Raw genomic sequence first — 22500 nt, 5'->3', positions numbered from 1 at the left:
GAGTGTTGCAGGATCATTAAAGGGGAAATATGGACATCATTATGGAGTGATTTTGGTTTCTGGCACACACACACACACACACACACACACACACACACACACACACACACACACACACACACACACACACTCTCTCTCTCTCTCTCTCTCTCTCTCTCTCTCTCTCTCTCTCTCTCTCTCTCTCTCTCTCTCTCTCTCTCTTACCAAACAGCTTTAGAATAATAATAACAATACTAAGAACAACAACAAAGTCCACAACTAGCAGTAGCGACAAAAATAAGAACTAATCAGTCAAAATCTTGGGTAAGAGCCTTGATTTCTTTACCGTCATAAGTCCTTCGAGGGGAGACTAATGTATCCAAGAGCCTCGTTTTCTCTTCGCTGGCCCAATTTAAGACACGTAGAATCTCATCATTTGTAGAGATAGTACTCGTGACTCTTGAATCTCTTATATAACTTGTGTTTATTATATCATTTATTTGCGTCATCCTTTAGAAGACATTATGAACGTAGTCTAAATTTGGAGTGTTTTATTTCTATTACTTTTATTTTGTTTCCGTGCTAGTTTTTTTGTATCTGTTTGTCTGACTGTGTTTTCGTTCTGGTGTTTTTAGTGTGTATTTTTTTTCTTTTTTACAATTTCTGCATTTATTCTCTCTCTCTCTCTCTCTCTCTCTCTCTCTCTCTCTCTCTCTCTCTCTCTCTCTCTCTCTCTCTCTCTCTCTCTCTCTCTCTCTCTCTCTCTCTCTCTCTCTCTCTCTCTCTCTCTCTCTCTCTCTCATTTCATATTCCTCTAATTACTGCTCCCTCTCTCACCGTATCTCATTAACTATTATTATCTTATTTTTTCATATCCTTAATCACTTGCATGTCATATATAACCACTTTCTCTCTTGCCTTGCTCTTCACCGTTATTACCTCTCTCCTCCCTCCCGTCTCAACGTATTAGCATCCCTCCTCCACGTCCTCCTCTTCCTCTTCCTCCTGGTTATCTATCTCTCGACCTCCTTCTCCTCTCCGTGTTATCTTAAGCCATCCTTCCACGTCACCTCTTAATCCCTCTCATTATAACTCCCACCAAAGTATTACAACGTAGTTTACGGCGCCGCTATGCAAGGGACGAGGATAATATGCCATTTTTTTCTTATTTAATCTTTTTACGTGCATTTTATATTTCAGAAGGGGTGGTGGGGTAATCTCTTCATTAATCACTTCAAAGGAGACAATAGTGGGGATGGATAGGAGAGTGGAGGGAGGCGGGGTTGATAGTCACGTATTGACAAAAGGCAGAAGGATAATGATGGTAAAGTTTGGTCATTAGTGAGATTAATTAGCAGCATTAGTGATTAGGTTCATTGTGTTCCTTCCTTACTTGGTTGATTTGTTGATGAGGTGATGAGGTGAAGTGAGTTGCGAGTGACATGCTTTTTTTGTGTTTGTCTTTGTAATGTGTTTGATTTTTAGAGCGTTTGAGTGTTTTGTATTGTGGTATAGTTGTGTTTTGGTGTTTCTCTTGCGCTCTCTCTCTCTCTCTCTCTCTCTCTCTCTCTCTCTCTCTCTCTCTCTCTCTCTCTCTCTCTCTCTCTCTCTCTCTCTCTCTCCTTCATCGATTCCAGTGCATCTTTCCTTTATTTATCTTCCTTATAGACTCCAATAATTCTCTGTCCTCCCACCGCCGCGTCTTCTCTCTTCTTTCCTACATTCCTTCCTTCTTTTCTTTTTTCATTCTCGTTTCCTTCAAATGTTTTTTTTAATTCTTTCTTCCTTTCCTTCTTCTTTCCTTACCTCTTTCGTATTTTCTTTTCTTCATTTTTCTTTGTCTTGTTACTAGCTTTCTTTTGCTTTCTTTCTTTCTTTCCTTCTTTTGTTCCTTCTTTTCTTCCTTTCTTCTTCCTTCCTTCCTTCCTTCCTTTCCTCGTTGTATCTCATATTCTCTAACTTTGTATTCTTCCGTGTAATTTTTTTCGAGACTTCACTAACATATGCCTTCCTCCTCCTCTTCCTCCTCCTCCTCCTCCTCCTCCTCCTCCTCCTCCTCCTCCTCCTCCTCCTCCTCCTCCTCCTCCTCCTCCTCCTCTTCCTACTCCTGCCAAATTTCTTACTGTTTTTCAGTGACAACGAAAATGATAACCAAGACATCTTTCTTTAATTACTCTATCTTGAGAAATATTTTACCAGAACGAGTATCGCGACAGAGAGAGAGAGAGAGAGAGAGAGAGAGAGAGAGAGAGAGAGAGAGAGAGAGAGAGAGAGAGAGAGAGAGAGAGAGAGAGAGAGAGAGAGAGAGAGAGAGGAACTATTTCACCAAGGCGATTTGGAAGTCGAAACACTCACGTTATTGAAGTTATTGTTAAGAGAAGACTTTGAAGAAGAGAAGGCAAAGGATATGGAGGAAGAGGAGCAGGAGGAAAAGAAGAGGAAGAGGAGGAGGAAGAGGAGGAGGAAGTGCACGGAATAGAAAATCAGGATATAAAGCAAAAGGACGAAAGAGTTGGAGGATATTTTGGACCAAGGGTAAGAAGCATGAAGCTAATAATGTTAAAGCAGGAGAAGAAAAGGAGAATGTATGACAGAAAGTTAAAGGAAGAGAGGAGATAAGAGGAAAGGAAAATGGAAGGGTAAAGGAAGGATATGAGATGACTCGGAGTGGAAGCTTTGGAGAAGAAGAAGAAGGAGGAGGAAGAGGGGAGAAGGAGGAGGAGGAGGAAGAGGCTGATGATGCTGTTAAGAAGGAGGAAGAGAGACAGCAGTGATGTTATACGTGAGTTGTAAAGGAAGGTCAGGAAATAAAAAAAAAATATTTGAAAATGTTAGTCTAGATATTTATTTATTTACTTTTTTTTTCGTGTTATGGAATTAAATTGATTCTGCTACATTATTTTTATCTCTTATTTTATCTTTTTATATATATATTCGGTGCCCTACTTTTATGGTGCATACTTAAGTCTTTTCTTCAATTTCATTCACTGTCTTTCTTTTCTCCTGCATTTTTCAACGACATTAAAGAGAAAAGAGAGTAAAATTCCACGTGTAGCAAATGTAATTAGAATATCTTTGAAAATTTAAATACTTCTGGGTATCAAATCGTACGTGTGTGTGTGTGTGTGTGTGTGTGTGTGTGTGTGTGTGTGTGTGTGTGTGTGTGTGTGTGTGTGTGTGTGTGTGTGTGTGTGTGTGAGTAATTTATTTTCTTATGTAGCACACTTGTATTTCTTTCAGTAGATGGATTCCTCTTTTTTCTTTTCTTTCTTTCTTTAATTCCCACTCACTCTTTCTGTCTCACCTTCGTCTCTGTATTGCTACTTTCGTTGTTGCTGTTCCTGTCATTGTCTTCGTAGTCGTCCTCCTCCTTCACTTGTACAGCTAACCACTTACATGTTAGAGAGAGAGAGAGAGAGAGAGAGAGAGAGAGAGAGAGAGAGAGAGAGAGAGAGAGAGAGAGAGAGAGAGAGAGAGAGAGAGAGAGAAACCTGTCCCCCAGTACTGTATCGTTCATGAAAATGCAGAAAAATAATAATAATGTTCAGATTCACTCAGCGGGATGAAATTCGTCAAAAGAGATTTTGTCAAACTTGGAAAAAGAATTACTTCACATTTTTCCTTCCCGATGGTCGCCCACTTATTGGAGAGAGAGAGAGAGAGAGAGAGAGATTATACCTGTTTCACGAAATCTATACAGGTAGGGACTGCGCACATAAACACACACACACATACACACACACACACTATACGCCTTATCATTACTGTTTACGCCATAAGGTCGATAAGTAGATAGAAAATTTATCTCTTGATACATATACGTCATCATATGGTTAGAGGATAGATAGATAGACAGATAGATAATGGATAACGCTTTAAACCAACAAATAAAGAAGGTATAGAAAGAAAGAGAGATAAAAGGAAAGAAGGCAAAGACTAAAATACAGCATGCGTATGTATGTATGTATGTATGTATGTGTGTGTGTGTGTGTGTGTGTGTGTGTGTGTGTGTGTGTGTGTGTGTGTCTGTGTTTTTGTGTGTGCAGGACCTCACATCATTAAATCAGTCATCCCACAAAACCGCAAATAATTTTCTGCTTTGTAAGAGAAAACTGGAAGATGCATAAAATTTGTGAGAGGGCTGGGGACAAGTTTGGCACACTCCTCTTTCATGCATCTGGCACACCAAGCACTTGCTGAACACCTGTGAGAGGAGGGGAGGTGAGGGTTGGGACATGTAGGAAGTAATGCTTGAAACTCAGTGGAGGGCAGGAGGAAAAAGTAGTGGGATAAAGTAAAGTGGAAGAGTTAAAGCTGCTTTCCTGTGCATGCTGGTGTTGTGAGCTAAAGGGAGAGGAAATGTGTAAAGAAACGGGGGAGGGGTATGTAATGAATGAAAAGAGGAAAATTATGTATGAATGAAGGAAAGCTTAGAGAAAAGGAGAGAGAAAAAAGGGAAATCTGTAGAGAAAAAGTAAAAGTAGAAAAGAAAAGAAGAAATAAAAAAAATAGAGAGATAGAAAGAAAAGCGTAGAAAAAAAAAGAAAAGTGTAAAGAGAAAAAAAATTTAAAAAGGAGAAAATATAACAAAAATACAATAAACAGAGAGTTGAGGAAAGAAATAGACAAGACTCACGTTTGTTTATCGATAAGCTGAACGTTTTGTGTCACGATGAATAAGACCAGATATCTTTTTGTTCAGTGACGGGATGAAAGTCTCAGTCTCAGTGGGCGCATTGTTTCTGGAAGCGGTGGGCGTGTTGTCTTACCTCCAACCTGTGCTACGCGTGGGAGAAAGACCTGCGTGGGTTTACCTGTACAAAGGCTCCTGGTGGACTCTCTCCTTCATTATATTCAGTCCTAGTTTATTGTGCTTTACGAGATCCAACTCTGTCTTGTCCATCACCCTACGTAATTGTCTCTCTTGAAAGTTATTTGCTTTTGTCTTCAGAAAATCAAGTATGTGTGTATATGAGAGAGAGAGAGAGAGAGAGAGAGAGAGAGAGGAGGAGGGTCAAGGGTGGTCAGTAATCCTGTTAAGAGTGAAGTATTGGTAAGGAGGTGGAGAGCGTCGTACATAAGTGATAGGACAGGCCACACAACCATCTCTCTCTCTCTCTCTCTCTCTCTCTCTCTCTCTCTCTCTCTCTCTCTCACAGATAAACACATTAATCTGCACGACATATATATATAAGGCTTTGACTATAAATCCTTGTGTCGTTCCCTAGTCGCCGGTAGAACATGTTCTGAACGTGTCTCATCTCACCCCCTCCTGATTAAGTAGAGGTCGTATGTGAGGGTCGTTTCTCTCTCTCTCTCTCTCTCTCTCTCTCTCTCTCTCTCTCTCTCTCTCTCTCTCTCTCTCTCTCTCTCTCTCTCTCTCTCTCTCTCTCTCTCTCTCTCTCTCTCTCTCTCTCACACACACACACACACACACACACACACACACACACACACACACACACACACACACACACACACACAGTTTTCCTCATCTGGCTTCAAAGTATTGTTAGTTATGCTTTTGATCATCGGTAATACTGCGTAGGTACCTCTTATCTTTCTCTCTCTTTCTCTCTTTCATTTTCTTTTTCTCTATTTTTTTTCCTTTTTTGCTTTTGTTATCCCTCTATATTTCGCGTCCAATGTACCAGTTCTCGTTTTCTTGTCAGTTTTCTCCTTATTGATCATGTTTTTTTTTCTTCTTTCTCTCGCTCTCTTTCCTGATTGTATTTTTTTTCCTCATTGTTTGTATTTTCTTGGTATTATTTTTTTTAATCGTTCTCGTTTTCTTTTCTTTTTTCATTTCTATATTCCATTGGCCTTGTTTTCTTCATATTTTACTTTCTTCATTATTTATCTTGTTTATCTGCTCTTACTCCTACTTATTCCCCCTCCTCCTCCTACTCCTCCTCCTCCTCCTCCTCCTCCTCCTCCTCCTCCTCCTCCATGCTTCTCTTTCCTCTTGTCCTCCTTGTCAACTTTGCTCGTGTTTATTCTCCTTTGACTCCTCCCTCTGATCACTTCGTCTCTTTGTCCCCATTGTTGCTGTAGTCTTTAGTCCTCCCAGTGCTTCCTTAGGTACGCACTCTCTCCCCTTCCTCTCCTGTCATTCATATAGTGGTGGCAGTAGTCGTAGTAGTAGTAGTAGTAGTAGCAGTAGTAGTAGTAGTAGTGGTAGTAGTGATAATAGTAATGGTTGTAGAAAAGTTTGCAATGCGTACCTTTCTCCCTTTTCTACTTACGTTTCTCTCCCTTCGTACTTTCCACTCTTTTTCATCTTCTCTTTTTTTTCTCTCTCTCTCTCTCCTCCTTTCTCTCTCATCTCTCTTCCTCTCTCTTTTTCGCTTTCTGTCATCTCCCTTTTTCTCTCCTTCTCCCTCTTTCTCTTAGCTCCTTTTCTCTCTCATCTCCCTTTCTCTCTCCTTCTCCGTCTCTTCTCATCCCCCTTCTCTCATCCTGTCTCATCTCCTCTCTCATCCCTCTCTCCTTCCTCCCTTCTCTCATCTCCCTTCCTCCTTCCTTCTCCCTCCCTCTATCATCTCTCCTCTCTCTCTCTCTCTCTCTCTCTCTCTCTCTCTCTCTCTCTCTCTCTCTCTCTCTCTCTCTCTCTCTCTCTCTCTCTCTCTCTCTCCCCTTATCGTGTAGGTGGAGGAATAGCAGTAACAGGTCCCCAAAGGTCTCTCCCTCACTCTCGCCCTTCCTTCGCCCTCATAACGTGGCGTCTGACGGATTTGTGGCCACGTAAATCCCTGGCGTGTGAGGCTTACAGGCGCTACTGTGCTTTTACCTTCTCCTGTTTAAGTGACGCTGCTTTCCATGTGTGTGTGTGTGTGTGTGTGTGTGTGTGTGTGTGTGTGTGTGTGTGTGTGTGTGTGTGTGTGTGTTTACAGCTGTACTTGAGATTTTTTTTTCATATTTTTCCTTTTTGGGGATATTTTTTCTAATGGTTGGTGGAGGTGGTGGTGGTGGTGGTGGTGATGAGAAGTCGTAGCTTGATGAAGTTAGGTTAGGTTACTTAGATTAGTGGTTTAGATAAGTAATTGGTGATGTGAATGGAGTCTCTCTCTCTCTCTCTCTCTCTCTCTCTCTCTCTCTCTCTCTCTCTCTCTCTCTCTCTCTCTCTCTCTCTCTCTCTCTCTCTCTCTCTCTCTCTCTCTCTCTCTCTCTCTCTCTCTCTCTCTCTCTCTCTGTCTCTTTCCTTTACTCATCACTTATTCATAATACGATATTGCTTCTCCTTTTACGTACTGTATCTCTTCCCATTCCCGTCACTCCACTCACTCCCCCAACACTCTTTACATCCCTTCCTCTCATTCTCGATCTCTTCTTCCTTCCTTCCTTCCTTCCTTCCTGCCTGCCTGCCTGTCTCTCCGTACTTTTCTTTCAATTACGCATCTCCTATTTATTAATTTTCTTACTCCTCCTCCTCCTCCCCTTCCTCCTCCTCCTCCTCCTCCTCCTCCTCCTCCTCCTCCTCCTCCTCCTCCTCCAAATCGAAATGTAGTTTGCCCCTCCTTCCTCTCTGAAACTGATTTTGTTAGTAACCGGGTTTTATTTAGATACATTAGTCCACCTCACTGCAAACTTAGGAGGAAGAGGAGGAGGAGGAGGAGGAGGAGGAGGAGGAGGAGGAGGAGGAGGAGGAGGAGGAGGAGAGGAGGAGGGAGAGGAGGAGGAGAAGGAGCTGGAGGAGGAGGAGGAGGGAAGAAGAAGATTGTGTCTGCTCTCAGAAAGTTAGCGGAAGAGAGTGCGTGAGTGAGTGAGTGAGTGAGTGAGTGAGAGTGTGTGTGTTGTGTTTCCTTCTGTAAGAGTTTGTGGAGTTGGAATTTATTAGGGAAGCTTGAGGCACGGAAAGATATGCAGAGGTGTGTGTGTGTGTGTGTGTGTGTGTGTGTGTGTGTGTGTGTGTGTGTTTCCCTTAGTTTTATATAATAATTACTTGAGATTTTATTGCATTGTGGAAGATCACGACGCACACACACACACACACACACACACACACACACACACACACACACACACACACACACACACACACACACACATTACATATTTATTCAGATATCGCTAAAAGTCGTCGTGTGATCTATTTTACTTTGCAACAAAACAATTTATTTACTGTTGTTATGTGATTAAAAGCTTTGATAGAGTTATGGGACAGGTCTCTCTCTCTCTCTCTCTCTCTCTCTCTCTCTCTCTCTCTCTCTCTCTCTCTCTCTATTTCTTTACCTATCTATCAGTCTATATCTCGATCATGTTTTTGACAACAAATGAAAAAGGAGAAAAAGGGATAAAGAGAACTACACAGTGTTTTCCGAAGAGAGAGAGAGAGAGAGAGAGAGAGAGAGAGAGAGAGAGAGAGAGAGAGAGAGAGAGAGAGAGGTAATGAGGATTGAGGGCAAGAGAGAGCTGGCAAATATTGGTTTGGAGGAGAGGGGGTAGTATTGTTATATTTCTGTGCGATGTATTTTTCAATGTGTGTGTGTGTGTGTGTGTGTGTGTGTGTGTGTGTGTGTGTGTGTGTGTGTGTGTGTGTGTGTGTGTGTGTGTGTGTGTGTGTGTCATTGAATTTGTAAGAGTTCTGTGTTAATTTTAGTGCATATATGTGGAGATTCGTTATTACTCGTTTATGAATTGGCTGTACATTGTGTAAGTCATGAGTACTATTATGGAAAATGAAGTCGTATGTCCAGTAATATTTTTTGTAGCTTTAGTTTACAGTTTGACTCTTTTATAGTTAGAGTAGTGACGTTTTGGGTATTTTGTTTGTTAGATAGGAAAAACAATCATTAGCACGAATATAAACATGATGTAGTTGTATTATAGAAGCACAATACAACCAAGCAATCAAGTATTATAATCTCATAATAGGTTTTTGTGACACTGGAATTTCCAATGTATATATGTTTAATAGATATAATTAAATGATAAGCTGAATCATTATGGACTAAACGTGTGTGAATATTCCCTCCACACCACACCAAAGGCTAGCCAGTCTGACGGTGCACAGCCAAACACCAACGTGGCTGCCACCCTGACCGCTGCCACGCTGCTCCCGCTCCATTTGTCCAGATTCTCAAATTAAAAAGCTACTCCATATGACGTTGCCAATTAGTCACTCAATCAATCAACAGGAAATTAAAACAAGAGAAATATGGTGTTCCTACCATGCGAGAGATAAGTTTTATGTTATTTATTTTATTTTCTCACTTTTTGGGTCTTCGTGCTTTTGTTTTTAATATTACTAAAGTCTCCTCAGTTCCTCTATATCGATAGCATATCTGACTAGTTAAGTATTGTTTTTTTTCCTAAGATTTTGTAGTTTGCCAATGAAAAATTTCCCCGTTCCATGTCGTTTTCTAGTTTGATGACACAGAATCTGTATCAAGCTACTATTCGAATCTTAAAAATCAGCTTAAGAAATTTCATTTACTCTTACTTGTCCTGGACTCCTAGAAATAGACGAAATGAGAAACCGAAGCGTTTGTAAATAAGGTCCACTAACTTTTATTAGATTAGAGTGGAGCGGACCGCCAGGCATTAGAACATAATAAAACAAAAGAAGCTACAAACAAGTCCCTCTACGAAACATACTGACCTATTTCTAGCCAACATCCTTCTCAATACACATTCCATTCTTAACATACCAAGAAACAGTCCACAAGAGTAAGATATTACGAGTATTAACGTCCACTGAACACCGGACCACCATTTCTTTTCACTCTATAGAGCCATCACATCATTTCCCAGTATACAAAAGTAGAACCTGGAGGAAAGAGCCATCCTTCCCAGCACACGTGGTGATCTGTAAGCATCTCTGGGTCGAGGAAATGAGGTGCGTCTTGTTATTACTCGAGGGAGGACTTCTGTAACGAAAATGTATCCTCCTTACGTCATTACGTTTGAAATATACTTAATGCTTTTCCCCTTTTTATTCTTTGATGTGCGTCGTGGTGATATTCCCTCTGTCCCATGAGTGAGGCATTATGAAGGGGTGTACTGGTAAAATTTTGTGCTGTGCTTAATAAGTTTTGTATTTTCTTTTATCTTTTTGATCGTCTTTGTCTCATTTATTAGTACATATTTTTTTTTCAACTGCTTTTGCTTCATATCTGTATATTTTGATCATTCTTAGCATATTTATTTTTCTTCACCTCTTCTCTCTCTCTCTCTCTCTCTCTCTCTCTCTCTCTCTCTCTCTCTCTCTCTCTCTCTCTCTCTCTCTCTCATTTCTTTATATTTCTTAGTTATTTAGCCTGTTGTTACCTTGATTACTTTTGTTGTTGTTGTTGTTATTCGTAACTTATGAGAAAATGATTTTGCATGGACACACAAATAAAAAAAATAAACTAGATTTTAGCTGTAGAATTTAAGAGACTGCAATACGAGATTTAGTACTAAAAACGTTCTTATTGATTAGTTAAATAAACTGTACTGTAAAGAATTATTTAACATTGCGGCATGAGAGAGAGAGAGAGAGAGAGAGAGAGAGAGAGAGAGAGAGAGAGAGAGAGAGAGAGAGAGAGAGAGAGAGAGTGTGTAATGATCAACAATAATAAGTTGCTTTTTGTCTTATTCATCACCACCATCACAATCACCACTACCATCATCATCATCATCATCATCATCATCATCATCATCATCATCATCATCATCAATAGCACTCTTTATGAATCCACTGCAGGACAAAAGCATCCTCTCCCTTGCCTCCTCCATTCATCTCTGTCTGCTGGCTGGCTGTCTATTTCTGTCCATCTCTACAATGCTCCTCATCTCTCCATCTGCTCTGTGGCGTGTTGTTTAATGTTCGTGTAAGCCGTGCACTGCAGCTTGAAGTCATATGGAAAAAGAGAGGGAGAGAGAGAGAGAGAGAGAGAGAGAGAGAGAGGGAGAGAGAGAGAGATAATGTTTATATGCACGTTTTGAAACAATTTTTAGCTCAGTATTTTCGATTGGCGTTTCGTTGGCTGTGTTCCAGTTGCCTACTCTCGTTCTCTCATTTTATTTAATCTTCATGATGGGCAGCGTCACTTTTTCCTGAATATCTTATGTAAGTTAGAAAATGTTTATTCTTTCCTGAGCAGAAGAGGAAAATTTCGCAAAGAGGGGGAAGGGAAAGTAAAAGAAAATGTAGTGAGGCGAAGAGAAATATCGAAAGGGGAACTAAGAAATGGGTGTAAAGAGGAGAACCAAGTGGGAGAATAGGAGGAAGAGAAGGAAGTGAAGAATAAATAGAGAGAGAGAAAGTAACGTAGACTACAAACTTGTTCATTTTTTTAGTCCCCTTGCTGGAAAAAAAAAGAAAATGAAAAGAGTGGCAGAAACAGACTCAAGTTATTATTGCGGTGCTAATGGACTTGTCTTCTCTTTTGTGTGACAGAGATTTGCAGAGGAAAGTTTGCACGTTTTCTTTTTTCAGGAGAATTAAAAAAAAAAGAAGTAGGAGAAGAAAAAGAGTTCAAACACCGGAACTTTTAAACTATCCAAAAACACATTAACTATTTTACTTTACACTCTACGAGACGAACTGCCCCAGAAAATGAAGTAGTTTACGAAAAAAAAAATTACTTGCATTTCATAATCATATATAATAAAAAATTGAAGGAAAACAAAACAATCACCTTAAACCCTGCAGTGATCAGACAACAGGTTGAAAATTTGAATAACAGAAACAGCTGGAAGATAAAAAGAAAACAGGAAACAAGAAAAGGAAACCAGGAAATCAGACACTCTAATACCTCCAAAGAACAATATTTCCCCAACACGCGTAAAGAAGAACCACCACCAAGAAATCACAAGAAAGGAAAAACACCACAAGAAGAAGCAAGCAAACACCCCACAACGTAAACCAATTTTTTCTTCACGCGAGTCACCACCAAAACCGCCACCACGTCTACCACAACCATCATCACGTCCACCACCACCAGCCCCTCCACCGCCACGCCCGCCCCCACCATGCACAAGAAGCGTGGGTGGCGGGCGTTCCTCACCAAGCTACCCGTGCTGGCGCTGCGGCTCGCCAAGGTGCCACGGGTCCACCCAACACTACGGGTGCCAAGGCTGCCAGCGGGATTCGTCCATCTGATAAAACCTGGAGTCAAGTATGAGAAGGTAAGAGAGGAGTAAGAGAGAAGGGAAAGGAAGTAGAGTCTAAAATAGAATGTAATTGGTTAAGTAAATAAAGGGAAGGGAAGTATAAGGAGGTTGAGTTTAAGAGGGAAAATGAGATAGATATAAGCGAAATAGAATAACAATGTGTAAGACAGAAGTGGATAAAATGGAGAGAAGGGAAAATATGTATTGTAAGGGAGAAAGTAAGACAAGTGGGAGGAATGAAGTGAAGGGGAAAAATACAAATTCTAAGAGGAGGGTTAAAAGATAATTGGATGGAATGAATATGAGGAAGGAGGAAAGGGTTCTAATGTAAATGGGGGATAAAAAGTAGTTGAGAAAGGGGAGAGGAAAGGCGGTAAGGTCGAAGAAGGAAGATAAGCTAGGTGGGATGGGGATTTAGTTAGAATAAGGAAAGAAGGAGGAGGTATAAGACATAAGAGATTGGTTTAAAGGAAGGTGAAAGGGAGTGTAAAATGGAATGTAAGGAAGGCAAGATAGAAAAAGGGATATAGAAGTAGAGGTCAAAGAAGAGATAAAGATAGAAAGAGGTAAAAGGAGAAATGCAAAGGAGAAAATTCATTGCCTGATTTGATTGATTAAATGATTCATTAACTCTTTAAATGCACCTCAAGAATTAAGTAATTTCTCGCCATGGAAGTAAGAAAAAGCGAGCGAGAGAGAGAGAGAGAGAGAGAGAGAGAGAGAGAGAGAGAGATCGTTAGTGTGAACAAAAAAAAAGGGACACAGGGAACGAATGGAATGCCCGCAAAACTTGGAGGAGGGGAAGGTAAGAATGGCAGTAGTAATTGGTGCCTTAAATTCCCTGGCATCGTCAACACCTGCTCACTTTTTCACGTGTACGGCTGCCGGTGAGTCCAGTTACGGGCCTCGCTACCTTATATAAGCTGGCAGTAATTGCGCGGCGCTGTGGAAACATAAATGTCTTGGTTGGTTTTGTAAGGGTTGGAGAAAAAGATAATGGAGTGTTTAAGAGTGAAAAGAAAATGGCTAAAATAAGAACGAAATTTGATTAGATTTCATATGGAGTAAAAACATCAATTAAGTTTAGGTTTATGAAAATTTAAATGGTTTTCACTGGTGTCTCGGTAAACTCGAAGGAATAACTGAAATGAAAAGAAAATTGAGTTAAATTCATTATGACGCTACAGAATAAATTAAGTTAATGGAATCTAGTTAGCTTCAAGAGTCTTATGAAAATTAGAAAAAGATTGAAACAAGGGATATATTGCAATGAATGTATTATGACACAGCAACTTTAGGTATACTGAATTATAACATACATGAATATTAGACTTTAGTTGAGTGTCTTTTTAATCTATTTTTTCATCATTGTATCATGCTGAGTGTTATTTACGAGTTTGTTGTGCAGAAATCCACCTTTTTGAGAGGGAGTTATGCCTTTGTTTACAGGACTAGTGTGGATCCTTGTGATGGAGAACTCCTGTGTGATACTCCGCTCAAATAAATTACTGCTATATTTCCTTCACGTGACACAAAAGAGCTGTCCTCCTCCCACCTCTCTCCTCCTCCCTCTTCCCTCCATCGTCTCACCTTTTTATCTCCAGTACTTTCGCTAACTACCGTGAAGGAAAGCGAAGGAAGGGAGAGAAGGAAATAAAAAGGCACGCCCATTACCTGTCCCCAGCAGCAGGTGTGGCGCTCCCCTGCCGCCCCCTACTGCCGTAAAGGGCTGGAATGGAGAGAGTAGGGTAGGGAGGAAGGTATGGGAGGGGGAAGGGGATAAATGCGACATGGATGTGAACACTTGGGAAATGACAGGAACAAATCTCTCTCTCTCTCTCTCTCTCTCTCTCTCTCTCTCTCTCTCTCTCTCTCTCTCTCTCTCTCTCTCTCTCTCTCTCTCTCTCTCTCTCTCTCTCTCTCTCTCTCTCTCTCTCTCTCTCTCTCTCTCTCTCTCTCTCTCTCTCTCTCTCTCTCTCTCTCTCTCTCTCTCTCTCTCTCTCTCTCTCTCTCTCTCTCTCTCTCTCTCTCTCTCTCGTGTTCCTAATCACTTCCTTGTTGTTTCTCCCTCCTTCTCCTCATCCATCTCCTCCTCCTCCTCCTCCTCCTCCTCCTTCGATAGCACTGTTTTTGAAATCACATCAAATGTACAGTGAACCTCAATTATCTTTCCTCATTTTTCCTTTCCTTTCTATCCTCTTGTCCTTCCTCATCCGATTTACTTCTCCCTCTCATCTCACTATTCTTCCTTTCCCTTCCCTTCCCTCCCCTTTCCTGCTCTGCCCTTGCCTTTCCCCCCTTCCTCCCTCTCACTTTGTTCTGTTCCCTTGTTCTCTCCACACATTCACTGAAACTTTTCATTAGCATCATAAACACACCTTAAATGGCACGAGTTTGAATTCACCAACCATGTATGTGTGTAAGTGTGTGTCTGTGTGTGTGTGTGTGTGTGTGTGTGTGTGTGTGTGTGTGTGTGTGTGTGTGTGTGTGTGTGTGTGTGTGTGTGTGTGCTGTTGTTGTTGTTGTTTGGCAGTATATATGTCGCATGGAATAAGAAGTCTTAATAACTGAACACCGTGCCAACGCCACCTGGTCGTGGGGAACCGAATCAACGTAGTACTTCCTGTGAACTGAGAGAAAGAGCTTACCCGTTTTCTCTAGTTCAAGACTCGTTTTCTCTCTCCAGCACTACCTTAAAAGCGGATACTGAGCTATTTTTGAAGCAGCTCTGGGAACTTTCATATGTGTTTTGTTTTTACTATTTAATGTAACCTCTGTATTTTATTGTTGCTTTAGGTTACCAATATTGTTTTTCGTTTCTTCTCATATTTATTTTTTTTTCTTTATTTTGGTTGTCTTAATCGTTCAAATTACATTATTTTGTCCATTTTTCATCGTTTAGATGTGAATAATGTATGCGTTTGTTTATATGAAGGAGTGAATAATCTTTCCTCTCAAAATTAATCACAAATGAGATCATTGTTTTACAGAGACTCCCGGGAAAGCAGTCAGTATTAATAGTAGTAGTAGTGATATTAGCATGAGTAAAAGTGATAGTAATAGTAGTGAAAGTAATAAGAGTAGTAGTAACAGTATTAGTATCATAGTTTACGTTCTGCATGGTCGGGGTTTTAAGAGAAATCAATGGAACTACTGCAGTCATCGTTCTCTCCATTGATTTCTCCAGCATTTCATTCCCGTTTTCTCTGTTGCGGCTCTAGTTTTCTTTCTCCGCGTTCAAGGGGACACTAGGCTAAAATGTGTAAGTCATCCCACTGGCATATTATAATAGAATCGCGTATTAGAAAGGTAACAATCCATGCACTTTGAGATAATGAGTGAAAAGAAGAATAAAAATGTCATGTTGTGTATATCATTGTCATGTCTATTCTTTTTTACACACACACACATGCATGAAGTGTCTTATTCATAAAACAAAACAATAATAGAATAGAAGATTGTTGGCATTATGGTGTGTGTGTGTGTGTGTGTGTGTGTGTGTGTGTGTGTGTGTGTGTGTGTGTGTGTGTGTGTGTGTGTGTGTGTGTGTGTGTGTGTGTGTGTGTGTGTCTGTGTGTGTGTGTGTGTGTGCACGTGTGTGTGAGTAAGTGGGTTTTTTTTTTTCCTCTTTGCTGTTATCTTCAAGTCTACGGCCCCTCTGAACCACCAAACACAGACACACACACACACACACACACACACACACACACACACACACACAGTTAGTTAGTTAGTTTGTTTATTGACAAAAAAATCCTTTTTACAAACAAACAAATGACAATAAATATCTACACAAATACTTTTGTCCATGAAGATTAACAAATTTCTCATCACACACACACACACACACACACACACACACACACACACACACACACACACAAACACACGCTCAGACACTAAAGTATGGCAACATCCCCATCCTCCACCAGCAGCGTCATTCACTTCCTACTTACCTTCCGGATCTCGCACCAGAATCACAAAAAGAGCCTTGAAAGATCATTGGGCCGAACCTTTGTGGACTCCGTGAAAGCCTTTGAGCTCTGGAACTGCACCATTACAGAGAGAGAGGGAGAGAGAGAGAGAGAGAGAGAGAGAGAGAGAGAGAGAGAGAGAGAGAGAGAGAGAGAGAGAGGGAGAGAGAGAGAGAGGGAGGTAATATCCTAGTAATGAGCTTTTACAGAGAAGATTATAGTTTAGATTGAATAATATAGCACTTTGATATATTTTAATGACATTCTCACTTCGCTCTTCCTCTTCCTTTTCATTTCTTCACCTCCTCAACTTTACATCTATCCAGAGGAAATGCAGGAAGTGGAGAGAGTGAGAGTGAGGGAGAGTGAAGCTAGAGTAGATGAAAGGACACTTCGACTCCACTCTCTACTCTTCACTCTTTTCTTTTCTTACTCTCACCTCTCCTCCTCCTCTCACTCACAGCACATGAGTCTGAAATTCTGTGAGGATCTTTGGAAGTGAAAGGCAAGTGGCGGGAGTTTGGCGGAAATGTCTGGATAAGTCTTGAGGTAAATGGTTATGTGATGTGTGAGTGTCAGGTTGTTTAGTTGTTAGTGGTCCCTGGTGGCGTGAATTGTTAACTCTGCCGCGGGGAACTTATCTTGGGGATTTGAGAGGAAACAAGAAAAAAAAATAAAGATGAAACAGGTATAATAGAACAATGAAAAAAGAAAATAGGTAAATTAGTAAATGTATAGGTGAATGAATAGATTAGTAAGCAAATGAAAAGGCTTTACTTGTATTACCCAATATTCACTCTTGGATGAAAACCAAGATAAATATATAAATGAAACGTCTAGAAATTATTAGGGGAAGAAAAATAAAGATGATACATAAGACAAAACAACATGATAAAGCAATAAGAAAAAAAAAAATGACATCTCCCAATGTAGACCCCAGAATGTTGTTTATAGAAATAGCTGGAAATGTTTATGAATAATAGAAAAAAAAAAGAAGAAAGAAGAACACAAGACAGGCAAAAATAAAACTGCATGACCTTTCTCTCCTCACACTCAAGCTCTTTTCACATTCCTCAGACTGAACAAAATCATTTTCAGATAGTGTGAGATAATGATAGTGATGGAGGCTTCAGTGATGGTGATGGTGATAGTGATGAAGGCTGTGTTGGTTATAGAGGTATTGGAGGAAGAGAAAAAGCAGCCCTGGTGGTGATAGTGGTAGTAGTGGTAGTAGGAGGAAACTGTACTAGTGGTGATGGTGGTAGAACGGGAAACGGTGATGGTTTTGTAGTGATGAGGGTGATGGTGGTAGTAATGGTGGAGGAGGAAACTGTGCTAGAGGTGCTGGTTGTGGTGGAGGAGGAAGAGGAAGTGGTGGTTGTGGTAGTGGTGGTGGTGGTGGTGGTGGTGGTGGTGGTGGTGATGCTGCTGGGGTGAAGTGGTTTTAAAGTTGTGCGGTTCATGAAGTGTGTTATATTATTAAAGAGTTACGTTGGTGTTATTAACTAATCTGGCGATACGAAAAATTAACCATAATATTGCCCTTGTTTGATCTTTTTTTTTCTAGAATTATTTTTATTTCAGGAGGGACTGCATCATTTATAGGCTTCTAATTATTAACCCCTTCAACACTGGGGCGCATTTTTACCTTGATGTGTGTATACGACTAGACCATTTTATTGACATTAGGAAGGGTCTATGGAGGTCAGAATTTTATTGGCAGTAGTCTTTAATATTTCAATCCCTCACATGAGTTTCTGAACCTGTATGAAATCGCTAAATAATAAACAGATTGAATATGGAAATGCGTTATGGTACTGAAAGGGTTAAAAGACTTGTTACTCTCTTTACCTTCGAATATTTACGTCATTTTTATTATTCTCTCTATTTCTCTTATCAAACTTTGTGACTAAATGTGTTGATAGTCAGTTCGTTCATTAAAATCTCAGTTTGGATTATTTTACGTGGTCGTTAAGTTGATAATTAGTGTCGTTAATGTTGAAAAGTGGCCTCTATAATAGATATATTTTGTTGTTTAATGAAAAAAAGAGAAGAATATGCAAAAATAATCCCCACAGTTCTGCTCTTAATTCTTGTTTTCTTTATATTTTTACTGTATAAGGAAAATACGTTATAATACCAACGAGAGAGAGAGAGAGAGAGAGAGAGAGAGAGAGAGAGAGAGAGAGAGAGAGAGAGACTAATAATTACTGATAAACGATGAATTTTTGAGTGGATTATAATATATCTGTCCCATTCATCATCTCCATATTCATTAACAACAACAACAACAACAACAACAACAACAACAACAACAACAACAACAACAACAACAACAACAACAAACAACAACAATAGATCCAATACATTATCACTACCATTCTGCGTCACAATAACATCATTCCTATTAGTATATATTCCCACACTATTTATTCACTACTACTTGTAAACACTGGATTTGTAGGCTACCACCTTCATCACCACCGCCACCACCACAACCACCACCACCTGGCCAATTACCTGCTTTACCTGTTTATCCTCACTGCAACTCTAGTTAAGTACGGTGGCCCAAGATAGCAGGCTCTCTCTCTCTCTCTCTCTCTCTCTCTCTCTCTCTCTCTCTCTCTCTCTCTCTCTCTCTCTCTCTCTCTCTCTCTCTCTCTCTCTCTCTCTCTCTCTCTCTCTCTCTCTCTCTCTCTCTCTCTCTCTCTCTCTCTCTCTCTCTCTCTCTCTCTCTCTCTCTCTCTCTCTCTCTCTCTCTCTCTCTCTCTCTCTCTCTCTCTCTCTCTCTCTCTCTCTCTCTCTCTCTCTCTCTCCCCCTGTGTGTGTGTGTGTGTGTGTGTGTGTGTGTGTGTGTGTGTGTGTGTGTGTGTGTGTGTGTGTGTGTGTGTGTGTTTCAATGATATGCTGCATGTTTATATTTTTCTTTTACTTTTCTTGTTTTTTTTTTTTTTTAAGATAAAGAAAATACATGTTGCACACTGGTAACACACACACACACACACACACACACACACACACACACACACACACACACACACACACACATACAGCTATAATGGTTCGACGTCTTCTGGTAACATCTGTGGCAATAATCTCACTATCTCCCACACCTCCTCCTCCTCCTCCTCCTCCTCCTCCTCCTCCTCCTCCTCCTCCTCAACATAGCCCAATTTCTCTCACCTGTTTTCTTCGTATCATCATCCTCTTTTACAACATACTGCCCTCCCTCCTCCTCCTCCTCCTCCTCCTCCTCCTCCTCCTCCTCCTCCTCCTCCTCCTCCTCCTCCTCCTCCTCCTCCTCTTTCTCCTCCTCTTCCTTCTCCTCTTCCTCCTCCTCCACCTTCCTTGTACTTGGAATTGTTGTTCTTATTAGCTTTTATATCTTCTCGTGTTTGGTTTCTGCCACTCTTATTGCTCTCTCTCTCTCTCTCTCTCTCTCTCTCTCTCTCTCTCTCTCTCTCTCTCTCTCTCTCTCTCTCTCTCTCTCTCTCTCTCTCTCTCTCTCTCTCTCTCTCTCTCTCTCTCTCTCTCTCTCTCTCTCTCTCTCTCTCTCTCTCTCTCTCTCTCTCTCTCTCTCTTCTCTCGTTATGGAATTGGAAAGCGTATCTCAATCCCTGAAAAGACACATCCTCTGCTGTCCATATTTGTCCTTAATGAGCAAACTTGTGCCAACCCTCTTGTCTTCTTCTTCCTCTTCCTCCTCCTCCTCCTCCTCCTCCTCCTCCTCCTCCTCCTAATTTTCCTCCTCTTCATCCTTCTCCTCCTTTTTCTCTTCCTCCTCCTTCTCTTCCTCCTCCTCTTCCTCTTCCTCCTCCTCCTCCCCTTTCTCCAGAATTCAATCCCAAATCGCTTAGGAACAAGAGACGTTGAAGATGAAAAATGTAAGTAAAAAAAAATAAAGGAAAAATGAGGATAAGACGTAAAGTTTTATATCTATTGTGTTTTTTTTTTTTCATCTTGTGATTTTCGTTTTTCTCTTCGTTTTCCTTATGGGTGTAGACAGCGTTTTTGTTGGTTTTATTACAGAAGTTACTGGTGAACTGTGGCAGGGATGAAGGTGACTGCTAATAAAAACGCATTGATTTTTTCTTGTGTGTGTGTGTGTGTGTGCTTCTAAACTTACTGTGTGTATTGAAAATGTAGATGCAGTGGTGATGCAAATAATGTCTGTAACCATACGTAGACTTACACAGCCACAGCGAGATGAAAGTGTTACGAAGAGACTCAACCTAATGTGATTCAGAAGGCAATTTTTTTACTCGTCTTTTGAAGGTTTGACAAGGTACAAGAAAAGAAAATGGTGATGGTGATTAGTTAGTGAATTCACCTCTCAAGTTTAACCACTTCAGTACTAAACAAAATACTTCCTTTCAATAGATATAGTTTTCTGTTTACTAATTTTGTGCTAATCTCTGTTCAGTATGTTCGGATCACATGAAAAATAACCTGTTTTCTTTTTTTCTTTTTTCTCCTATGATTAAATCTTAACATTTATTTTGTTTACAATGCGACGAACAAATTGAATAGTAAAAGAGTTAATATGTAATTTTTGTACATGGTTAAATGGGCATCAATGAATAGAATGATAGCTTTAAAGATAAATACATAAACACATACACCCAGATGTATTATTTCCATATAGATATTCATAACTCGTATGCCAAACATGATTACATTTTGGCACAGCTTAACATTTATGCAATTTTTTGATGTTGTTGTTGTCACCACTGGCGCTGCTGGTGCGGGTATGTACTAATTTTACTAATGAGACTCGGCTGTGTAATGTGTACTGCTGCTGTTTACGAATGCTGTTTTTAGTGTTACCCATTATGTTGCTGGTACATTACTACTACTACTACTACTACTACTACTACTACTACTACTACTACTACTACTACTACTACTACTACTACTACTACTACTACTACTACTATCACCACTACCACCAATACAACCACTACTATTACTAATGCTACTACTACTTATCTACTAACTTACTTCCTTATCCTACTACTACCACATAATTTCCATCCCTATCCCAGCCACAGTAACAGCGCCACCTAAAGCCTCACTAACACTTCTTTCTTTCTACCCCCACAGCTGTATGACCGCATCCACAGCGCCTCGGTGTCTCCTGGGCGCGGGGGCGTGGCGCAGGACGCGGTGGAGATCGCCAGGGACGTTGTGGATCTTATGAGGGACTACGATGACGCCATGATTCCAGAGGTGGATGAGTTGCGAGACCTTCTGAGTGAGCCGCATATTCGGGTAAGTGGAGCGTGAGTGTGGAGTGTGTGTGGATTGATTGCTGTGGCCGACTTAGTGTGGTGTGAGCCCTTTCTGGAATTGAGATGTCAAGTGTGGTGAATTTAACGTGTGGTTTTTTTTTGTCTTATTCTTTTTTTTTTCGTGTATTGTCAACCCATTCTCATTCTCTTTCCCTTTTCTCAGTCATTCATTCATCAATTTTTGGTCTTCATTCTCTGTCATCCTTGTTTTTTCATGTGATTCTCTCTCTCTCTCTCTCTCTCTCTCTCTCTCTCTCTCTCTCTCTCTCTCTCTCTCTCTCTCTCTCTCTCTCTCTCTCTCTCTCTCTCTCTCTCTCTCTCTCTCTCTCTCTCTCTCTCTCTCTCTCTCTCTCTCTCTCTCTCTCTCTCTCTCTCTCTCTCTCTCTCTCTCTCTCTCTCTCTGTGTGTGTGTGTGTGTGTGTGTGTGTGTGTGTGTGTGTGTGTGTGTGTGTGTTAAGTTCTAAGGGAAGATACATTAGTAAAGGGTATTTTCTTTAGTGTGTGTATATGCGTATATGTTCTTGTGTCATATATTCACTTCACTAACACAATAATAACGATGATGTTAATAATGGCGCTGCAATCATGGGATCATATTTATGTAGAAGCAATGGAGGGATTACCTGATATTACCGCGTGTTATTTTTTTAAGCAATGGTAAAGGGGTAGGATGAGGGGAGCTTCAATAGGAGAGGAAGGTTTTGTATATTCTACTGGTGATAAAGGAATAGAAGCAGTGAGTGACGATATACATTGAAGGTGCGAGGCTGGGGGAAACGCCGGGAAGTGAGGACAAGTTGGGTATCATAGGCTTAGTAGAGGGAAAAGGTTATAAAGATATGTGTATAAAAGCAGTTAAGAGGTGTTAGGAAGATGTTATTAAGTGGATGGAATTGGAATGAGGTGTGGTAATAGACGCAGCATGTGAGTGACTGAAGAAATTGAAGAGTTAATAATTGAAGGAAATAATAATTGCATGTTTTATTAGATAGATTCATGAAATTATAGAGAAATCGGGGTATGAAAATGAAAAAAAAAATCAAATAAAAAAACAATATAAATTAGCAAGAGAGAGTGGATGAGTATATGACGAGCTTTATATATAAGATTTAGGAAGTAATTCGAATAAAAGCATAATTGTTGAGACTCTACAGAAA

At 40.4% G+C, this 22500-nt stretch overlaps 1 protein-coding gene across 5 annotated transcripts in view; it reads left to right on the top strand.

Moving 5' to 3' along the window:
* Positions 1-21358, top strand: part of LOC123511250 (peripheral plasma membrane protein CASK-like) — a 657311-nt gene extending 635953 nt beyond the window's left edge. For 2 of the 5 annotated variants that reach the window (XM_045266966.1, XM_045266967.1), the window contains exon 11: positions 21156-21353. In XM_045266966.1, coding sequence (XP_045122901.1) covers positions 21156-21338 — 183 coding nt within the window. In that variant the 3' untranslated portion in view covers positions 21339-21353. Of the gene's footprint in view, positions 1-21155 lie in introns of all 5 variants that reach the window. The other 3 variants (XM_045266965.1, XM_045266964.1, XM_045266963.1) reach the window with 3 other exon arrangements.
* The last annotated feature ends 1142 nt before the right edge of the window (positions 21359-22500 follow it).

Source organism: Portunus trituberculatus, chromosome 31, assembly GCF_017591435.1.
Source record: "Portunus trituberculatus isolate SZX2019 chromosome 31, ASM1759143v1, whole genome shotgun sequence".
In the NCBI taxonomy this organism is placed as follows: domain Eukaryota; kingdom Metazoa; phylum Arthropoda; class Malacostraca; order Decapoda; family Portunidae; genus Portunus; species Portunus trituberculatus.
This window is presented reverse-complemented; position numbering and strand designations above follow the sequence as displayed.